The 10,001-nt window shown below is 33.2% G+C and overlaps 1 protein-coding gene across 4 annotated transcripts in view; it reads left to right on the top strand.

Moving 5' to 3' along the window:
• Window positions 1-234: 234 nt before the first annotated feature.
• LOC129002136 (coiled-coil domain-containing protein 186-like) overlaps window positions 235-10,001 on the top strand; it is a 77,697-nt gene continuing 67,930 nt past the window's right edge. For all 4 annotated transcript variants that reach the window (XR_008491542.1, XR_008491543.1, XR_008491541.1 and 1 more), the window contains exons 1-2: window positions 235-533; window positions 1,879-1,961. Coding sequence is in view for 1 of the 4 variants with exons in the window: in XM_054429735.1 (XP_054285710.1) it covers window positions 474-533; window positions 1,879-1,961 (143 nt within the window). In the remaining 3 variants the exon portion in view is untranslated. The remainder of the gene's footprint in view (window positions 534-1,878; window positions 1,962-10,001) is intronic.

Genomic DNA, 10,001 nt, shown 5'->3' with positions numbered 1-10,001 from the left:
GTGTATTCTAAATCCCTTTCTGAATTTCCTCTTTGCTGCAAACAGATAGGCCTACCAGACTTTTTATGGCTTTCTCAATTATTAATTGTTGTAATTCTAATTTAATTTCATTCTTCCATGGACATGGAACATCAACAATAAAATAATTTGAATTTAAATCTATTGTTGACCGACAGAACAGAAAACAGAAACAAGAAATATTGTTTTCGTGTGATTCGTTGTGTGTCGTAGGATACTGTTGTGTTTTAGCGTTCGGTGGTCGCATTTATTAACTTAGGCCTACTATAACATTTTTTATTTGGTTTGAGTTAAAATAATTTAATGACAGAGTAGGCCTAATCCGTGTCGTGTTATTTGTGCAGGAGGCCTAATGCTTAATTGCGTCAAATGTTTACAATATATATGACTTAAAAATTTAAATCGTAAAGCTAAATAGCCTAGTAGCATAGGCCTAAGCGTAAGTTATTATTACAATGACAAGTGCGAAATCAAATGGTGCTACGGTTCTCTGGCCATCCATATGTTTATCATGGGTAAGAATTATGACTAACTTAAACTTAAGTTAAGTTATATGCCTAGGCCTAGCCTACGTTTTATGTTAATTTTTTGAGACTAGTCTAGTTAAAAACAAGGCTTGTTCAGACATCTTTGATGTTCCAGAATTTGCCTAAGCTACACTTTCATGCCTAGTTAGTACTTTAGGCTAAGTTACTGGTACTTAGGTTAAGCTTAACTTACCACCTAATTTCTTCTTATATTGGCCAACCCACTGTATTCCTGGAATGATTTTTTTTAATATACCAGCAGCATCCGTAAGTACCTATTTTTAAGTTTTGACTCTTGATATGTGATATTTATTTGACCTGCATGTGTAATTATTAGACCTTGCATCTTTTAGTTTTAGTTGTGAACATAAAGTGATTATTTATTATTATATATTTATTTATTTATTGTAGAAATTTTGATAGTGTTGTAGAAGCATGTTAATTGTTGAATTTGCCTTGTGATTATTATGACGATTCCAAATTCATGTACTTGTCTAAAGGAAAATAAATATTCTTATTCTTATTCTTATTCAACTTAGACCTAGGCCTACCGACCGTAGTAGGAATCGAACTATAGCCTACTACTTCTACCACACTCTGGTTAGTCTAGCCTACTTCCCATTCATTCTGCACTTAGCCTTAAAAGAACCAATGATCCAACTGGCCATTTTTTAGTTCTATATATCACCAGAGAATAAGTTGCCCATTAAGGAACGTTGTTAATCTGATAAGAAACAAGATTTGATCAATTTAAATTTATGTTGGTTTTTAGGCCTAACGTTTAGCAGGCTAAACTTGAAATTAAGTCAGTGGACATTTCATTGTTCATGTAGCCACCATAGGCTAATAACATGGGCTGCTTAAACTTACAGTTTTTATGTAAAACTTTCCTTTCAATACAGGTCTCTGAAGCCAGATTAGGCCTAGAGTTCTTGCTCTATGCTATAGTTTGGATGAGGTCTAGGCCTAGGCCTAGTACATGCAAATAGAGGCTAAGCAATAAGCATTGTAGCCAGGTCTATCGTCTACCTAGGCTTGCTTTTGTTGACATTGGCTCTGAGTTTAAAATGGCTACGCTAATTTATCAGGCTATGATGGTTGTACAAATTCCTTTCAACTACCGGTACTTACAGGGTTAACAATCACAATAGACTTTAAACAATTAACTAAATTGAAGAAAACAAAAATAGACGATATAGAAGTTATTAACAGATTTAGATGTAAAGTTACAGACTTATCACAGGTTGTTCCAGGAACTCTTCAATAGTTAGTGAGCCTTCCTCTTGCTTCAGCATGGCAGGCATAATTTTCTTAATTTCTTTTGGTGTTGCAGGTGAATTTATTTGAAATAGAAACACTATCCAACATATCATCAATCAGGAATACAAGTTTTGTTGTGGAAACAATCCTAACCATGTAAGTTAGAAGTTACTTTGATTCTGAAAAAAAGAAACCTTTACTTAGACTGCATGGTACTTTAAACCAGGGTATAGGCTGGGATGAAATTTGTTTTAGCAGTTAAATGCTACAAACTCTCAGACAACTATGGCAAACATTTTATTCTCTAAGTCAAGCATTTTTTTATTAAAATGTCAGCATTAGGTTAGGCCTACATTTGATTGAACATAGGCTACATCTTCAATTTTATTTGTAACAAATTTGCTATAGCCTGCAAAAACAGTGTAGATAGCCTAACTTAGCATTTTTAAGTTGTGTACGGCATTATAGCTATAAAAAATACCCCCGCCGCAGCAAACCTGCAGACTAAACTTAAGCAAATTTCAACTTGTCTGATAATAAATATACTGATAAATAAACTCACAAAATTTGAACACAAACCAGATTACATGGGAATGAAATTGTACCAGGCCCTACCGAAAAAAATACTTGAAATTCAGAGCTTAACAAAATTCAAATCAGGATTAAAAAAATATCTAGTAGAGTTAAGATAAGTTTAGAGGACATAGACAGTTACCTAGACAGTGACAAAAATTATTAGGCCTATTAAGTTGGTTATTCTTTGTATTAACCCTGACCTGTCCAGGGCCGGACTTAGGACTTCAGAGGCCCCGGGCGAATTTGCCGATGGGGCCCCCCAGTATGATTATACGAGAACATATACGGTACACAATGTAACGCATTTACATGCACACTAATTTTAAATAGCTAATTTCAAGGTGAATTAATATGTAAACCTGTTAGAATGCTGTATTTTGCATAAACTAATTGCATGTAATATTTCAAGTCTGAAAATAGCTACAATGTACGGTGTTATTTTATGATTTGTTCTTGTTGTAATTGTATTTATAAAATTTTAATATACTTAGCAGGTACCTTACACATTTTTTGCAATACATTAAAATGTAATATCCTTTGCAACAAATAATGAAAACTATAGATAAAATAAAAATAAAATAACACGTACTCGTAAAAGGTTTAATTTAATTTTTTTACTGTAATACACATTCTATTTGGTGCTTGAATGAAAACTCAAATTAAAAATAACTAACATTAATTAATGGAATAAGTTATATTTAAACGAGTGATGTAAGTCAGAGATAATGCATAAACTTTTAAAGCTTTAATATATTTTATAACTTACTATAATTTTACTAACAAACCTTTTACTGTACTAAGTTTATAAGATACAAGTCAAAACAATTTAAAAGTTTACTTTTTATAGATTAGGCCTAATCATTATAAATTTTAGAACATAGTTATTTTCCCTATAAATAAATGTCACTTCCTACTCTGATACGTTGGTCACGTTAGCATGGCAATTAAATCCTCCTGCTTTTCCTACATTTCTTGGCTGCACTAAAACTATAAAATCATAAACTATGACTTATGTTTATTTTCATAGTGGTTTTGGCATGGAATTCTCGTTTGTATAATATGTTAAAAGTCCTAGCATGAAAAGTACCATTAAGAACTTTAACGAGTTTGAGTTTTTTCTTGACGAGTAAAATGTTACAATACAAGTCTAAAAACCAATCACAAGCTAACCATTTATATGAGTAAACTGAAAGATGTTTAAATGTATTCAATATAAATCAATACAACACAAACATAACATTCAATACAACATTAATTTGTTCTTTGTAGTGTTTGCAGAATTAATAATAAAATACAACACAAAAGTACGACAATGTCAACCAAAAACACACTGGGAGTAAAGTGATTTAAATTGTTTTGGATTGGCGATAAGGCATTGTATGTATGTGTATGCGCGTGCGTGAGACAGACAAGACTAGACAGGATCCCTTATCAGCTCATTATCATGTATTGTTGCAGCTGCTTGTTGAGCACTTTTTTACGATTTCAGTCGACAACGCTCGCCCGCTCCCAAATAATGTAATTTTTGTTAACATCAGACGACCCTAGTTGTCATAAAATGTCTATATAGATTTTTTATCCTACTGGCGCTGTATGATTTTGATTCTATCGACTAAATTGAAGATCCGAATTTCGACGTATAACTTAATTACTATTTTATAAAACCTTTTAATTGAATGGGTAATATAATACTTCTGCCCCTTAAAATCGCGAATGGCATATACTTAGAGGTAAAAGAATAACATCTAATAAAACATATTTTTCAAACAATGTTTTTATTTTTCAAAAGTATTAGATCTCAATTGAATCTCCATTTAACCCCAACACAATTGGTCAAGTTACGTTCTACGTTAGGACAAGAGTTTTCATATTATTTATTGTATTTTTTGCCCCAAGCGAAGGGGCCCCCTTCAACTTGATCACCGCGGCCGTAGGTTTGTGTGAACGGCTTCATTGAAACTCAAACTGGTCCGTCACAGCCTAGCAGCTATGCTCGTGTAAACTAGGTCTAAGAGCGGGGCCCAGTGCAACCCTGAGGAAAAGTCCCTTAGAGTCAAGAATTTTGGTCCTAGTAATACCTTAAAGTTCATCTAACAATAACCTTAAATATAGGATAACGACAATAAAGCTGTTAAAAAAGAAGATCATTCGGTAAGTGTCTGATTAATTTTCGAAGATATTAATAAAAACTACTGTGCAAGGGGCCCCTTCGGGGCCCCCTAGGCCCGGGGGCCCCGGGCGCTCGCCCCGTCCGCCCCTAGGTAAGTTCGGCCCTGGACCTGTCCAATTCCTTAAGGCAAAGGACTATGGACAGAGAGATCATGTATCATGTATGATTACATTTTTACTAAAATATTTCTATAAATAAGACATATTTATTCCATATTTAAATAATATTAGATTTAACGAGTGCTTAGGTTTGCTGCTACGGGGAAGGTAAAAAGTGTTTTTTGACCATAGGCCTACGTCAATAGTATAGGATGAAATAAATAAATTTGCCAAATTTTATCAATATATATCGATAAACAAGTAAACTACAACAATTTTCATTTTCTCCTTAAGAATAACATGGGAATTTTTTAAATTACATTATTTTTGAATTTTCTCCGTGACCGTAAGGCATACCATAACGCCTTAATATACTAAATTAACTTATTTCTTTTTTTAAGCTCTACAAAACGGTTTAAAAAGAAATTGCAAAATGTTTTGTTTTTAGGGTAAAAAATGGGTTAAACCCTATTTTTACCCCATAAAATCCCCCATAAACCCCCATTCCCATGGTCCGATTATGCTGGATCGTGAACTTGTTGGAATAAACGTAGGTTTACACCTAATTTCATGAAAATCGGATCATTTTTGCTCGAGTTATCGTGCTAACAGACACATATATAGCCACTACGCAGCGCCACTTGTTATTTAATCATTATTTTTCACCCTTTTTGTTTCTTCTTACTTTTATAATGTTTATAAAATATATCTTGCTTCTTGTTTTACATATTTACTAATTTAGTTTTGTGAATAACAAACAATGCTGTGCTGCCATGGAAACCAGATATCACCCAAAATCAGGTGCGGTAGAGTATTGGTAAAAACAAACATAGGTAGCCTATTTCTCTATGTTATCACACTTAAAAGTAAACAACTTGTGGTTTTTCTACGTAGGGAATAAATTGAACTTTATAACAGTATGGTAGTGTCATTTGGTGTCTGAATTAATCTTGGAATTTTAAAATCAGGTTTATTTTAAAATTATTTTATAAAATTTTTAATTTTATCTAGTCTTTATACAGGGTGGAACTAAATTAGGTAGTGTTAAAAAATTTTATGTGTTTAACTACTAAGTATTGGTGACAAAATGGCACCAATTTAAGTTTCCATACCCTCGCAGGTAGGGAATAACGGACAATTTAAGATTTTTTCAAAATATTTGTACTTGCTTACATAAAATGGCCATAAGTGCACTAAATATTGTTTTTATTCCAAATGCAGTGTCATTTTTAGAATCCTCGTTAAATTTCCAATATTAATTGTACAAATTCATTGAGATGAAACATCTGCATAAGCCCTGATTTGGCAATGGAAATTTGAATTTGTGATTTTTAGGAAAAAGTTATCACTTTTTGTAAAGTTTTTCTATACTACACTGGTCTCTTAGTGCGGGGTGGTTTGTAAGTATTCAGACTCTGGCTCGATTGGAGTGTTAAAATTGATTTGTTGATTTTCCATGCTTAACAATACGTTTGTTAGTAATAATCGCCCTGTTGCCATTTTTTATCACCTCTTTTTACTTTCCAAATCTAATAAGGGGTATAACCTTAACCTTGCCTCATAAAACCGCTACCTACCTTCTTTAACATTGCTACCTTCAGTAGCAAAATATAATAATTTATTGAATAGAAAATACCATAAAACTATTATTTTCTTAAAGAGGAGATTCTAACCTTCATTTTCATATATAAAATACCCCCACTGCAGCAAACCTGCCGACTAAGCGAATTTCCATTTGTGTGAATTAATTTTTAATGAAACCTAATAAAAATCCCATTATATTTAATGAGTAGGCCTATGGTACCTAGGTTTGCTTCTACAAGGAAACTAATAAAGTGTATTTTTTATAGTAATTTATTCATAGCTAAGCATAAAATACCCCCGCCGCAGCAAACCTGCAGACTAAGCGAATTTCCAATTCCCTGAATGGATTTACACTAAAATGTCTCCTTAAAAATATCACATTTATTCCCCATTTAAAAAGAATCAGTTTAAAACATACTTAGGTTTGCTGCAACAGGGAGGGTAAAAGTGTTTTTTATGTAAAATGGTAATAGTTGGTAAGAAATAAAAACATTTTCCAAATTTGGGCAAAATATGTTAATAAACAAGCAAACTACAACAGTTTACTTATTCTCCATAAGAATAACATGGAAATTTTAAATTTACAATTTTTTGGAATTTTCTCCGTAACTATTAGGCGCATTATAACGCTTCATTATACTAAATTATTTGTTTTTTTAAGCTCTACAAAATAGTTTAGAAAGAAATTGCAAAATTTTATGTTTTTTGGGTCAAAAATGGGAAAAACCCATTTTTACCTCATAAAAGCCCCCATAAACCCCCGTTCCCATGGTCCGATCATGCTGGTTCGCGAACTCGTTCGAATAAACCTAGGTTTACACGTTTGTACCAAATTTCATCAAAATCGGATCATTTTTGCTCGAGTTATCGCACTAACGGACTCATATAAATATATATATATATATATATATATATATATGAATTTGAACGGATGGTGTTTTTGGCCTCTAGGGACCTCAAAACGAAAAAAAAATCGGTCCCGGGTCCAGGTCTTACCATGAGTACTACGGTAATAGCTTATTCCCTATATGGGAAATTCGCTAATAAATAAATTTGTCAAGTTTGATCAAAATATATCCATAAACAATCAAACTACAATATTCTCTATAAGAACAACATTGGAATTTTAAGTTTATGATTTTTTTAACTTTCTCCGTTACCAATAACCGTACAATATCTAAACTATATGTTTTTTAAGCTCTTTAAAATATCTAGAGAGAAATTGGAGAATTGTGTGTTTTGAGGGTCAAAAATGAGAAAAACTATTTTTTACTCCATAAAACCCCTAGTAAAACCCCGTTCCCATGGTCCGATCATTCTGGTTCGCTAACTCATTCAAGTTTGCCCTGCCTTGCACTTTTAACCAAATTTGATCGAAATCGGACAAAAATTACCCAAGTTATCACCGACAATTATTGCAAAAAGTAGTTATGACTATCTGTACCTTTTATTGGTTCCCCCTGGACCAAAGAAAGTGGTTTTCGAAGTGATGCCTGTGTGTGTGCGTGTGTGTGAGTATGTTTGTCCGGATGTGTACATAGCTACATATACCACACCTTTGGTCCGATTTAGATGAAATTTGATTAGTATGATCCATGGTATCTCTAGGAGTTATTTAATGTTTTTGAAATTTAGATTTTTAATGGTCATTGTACCATCAAAACCCATAAGATAGCAGAAAAATCTAATTTTTTTAAATAGCCTGAACGATTTTAATAGCTATTCATTAAATTTTAAACAAAATGGTAGAACTCCCATTCCTGTAAAAATTACGGTTTAAATTTATCGTGTTATTTTCCCCTACAAACCCCAGGAAGTAAAATAAAATAGGAATTTAAAATGGAAACCAGTTTTGATTGAAATTATTATTTTTGATGGTCCTTATAATTCTTAACAAAATAGTGCAATCTCTCATTCCTGTAAAGATTAAGGTTCAAACGTTAATGCAACTGTTGTGACTTTACCTATTAAATATCATATTCTCTCTCATCGCTAACCCATGCTAACGGTTGTTGACAAGCTAATCGGAGAAGGTATGTGTCAAATGATAATGTTATTTTAGTAATAGATCCTGTGCCTTTCACGACACAGTCTCCTGATCATGGGATTGAGCATGAAAACCGGAACCTGAAAGTAATTGGTGGAATAGTGGGATTGACACAGAATTACATTGTCTTTGACAGGTTCTTTATGATAGCACCTAGCACCAGAAATGTCACGATTATATGATGAGTTTGAAAATCGGTACAATGTTAACATGGATCCCATAAGGACTATGTACCACGAAATTTGGGGAAGCAAGCTAAACACAATACAGACGAATATGTAACTCTCTCACATTGTAATCCTTTTGATGAAAGTCAAACCAAGGTACAATACCTTGCTTCTGAACAAGTTATGACCGAAAAGGAAGCAAATGATCAACCGTGGTACCATAGGACAACAATGTTTTGAAAAGTTTGTCCATCAGCACTTGGGTAAAGGTGAGATATGCGTTTGGGATCGTATGAGTAAAGTAAAACTGAAGACGTTCTTGTCATCAAATGTGACAAAGGCAATATCTGTTAGCGATAAGGTAATTAAGGTGAAGGAAGAAAGAAGCCTCCTGCATATGTTCATTATAGCAGCTAGAAATCACCGAGCATGTTCGCGAGCATGTTCGTGACGGTGTTGGTGGCAAACATGCTCGCCCGTGTGTGGGGTCTGCGAGCCTTCGTACCGGCGGCTGAATTTTTATTTCAGGACTAATTTTGCCAACAGTGTCATTTGGAGGCTTCAGATTGACTGAGGGAACACCATTACTGGAACGATACAGTTTGCCGACATCGGCCTCGGAGGCATAGTAGGATAGAGTGCTGGGAACATACTCGCCAGTGTATGGGGGGCAAGTCGGCATATTGTTCTTGCTTTGGGGAAAATATGTTATGCACTGAATTGTGTGGATGTGCTGAGTGTAACAAAATCCCATTAGAACGAGCAACAGATTTTGATGGTGAAAACAATGACTGTTTAGTTTATACATTTAGAGATTTAATATCTGTATCTTATAATATGTTTAGTATGCGAGGTAAGTTTTGTTATTAAATATTTTAACTTCCGAGTCACTATTGTACACAGTAATCTATTACACAATTAGTTTGTAGTATCAATAAATACCATAGCCAGCTTTCATTTTTAAACTGTCGTTCCTTAAAACGTTTCACCGTTTTGTAAAATTTTTGGTAATTTTCACACTAATTAGCACAAATACCAGTGGCCGTTATACTCACAATAGTTTAAAAATTTATCTTACAACTGGTTTTGTTCCTACAATGTCTAAACACAAAAAATATAGGTATATAATTATCATTGTAAAGAAAATGTATAAAAATGCCCCCGCCGCAGCAAACCTCCAGACTAAGCGAATTGCCACTAACCTGATTCGATTACTCTAAAATGCCTCCATAAAAATATCTCATTTATTTCCTATTCAAATAGAATTAGTTTAACACTTAGGTTTGCTGCAACAGCGAGGGTAAAAGAGTTTTTTCTTTTTTTTTGTAAAATGTTAATATTTTAGTAAGAAATGGAAGTATTTTCCAAATCCGATCCAAATATGTTCATAAACAAGCAAACTACAAAAGTTGACTTATTCTCCATAAGAATAACATAGAAATTTTAATTTTATATTTTTAGGAATTTTCTCCGTAACCATTAGGCACACAACAACGCTTAAATATACTAAATTATTTGTTTTTTTAAGCTCTACAAAATGGTTTGGAAAGAAAT

The sequence above is a fragment of the Macrosteles quadrilineatus genome, unplaced genomic scaffold, assembly GCF_028750875.1.
Source record: "Macrosteles quadrilineatus isolate MER2022 unplaced genomic scaffold, UCM_ALF_1.0 Scaffold_9__3_contigs__length_116548681, whole genome shotgun sequence".
NCBI classification, from domain to species: Eukaryota; Metazoa; Arthropoda; class Insecta; order Hemiptera; family Cicadellidae; genus Macrosteles; species Macrosteles quadrilineatus.
Note: the sequence above shows the minus strand (reverse complement) of the source record. Positions and strands in the feature narration are given on the sequence as shown.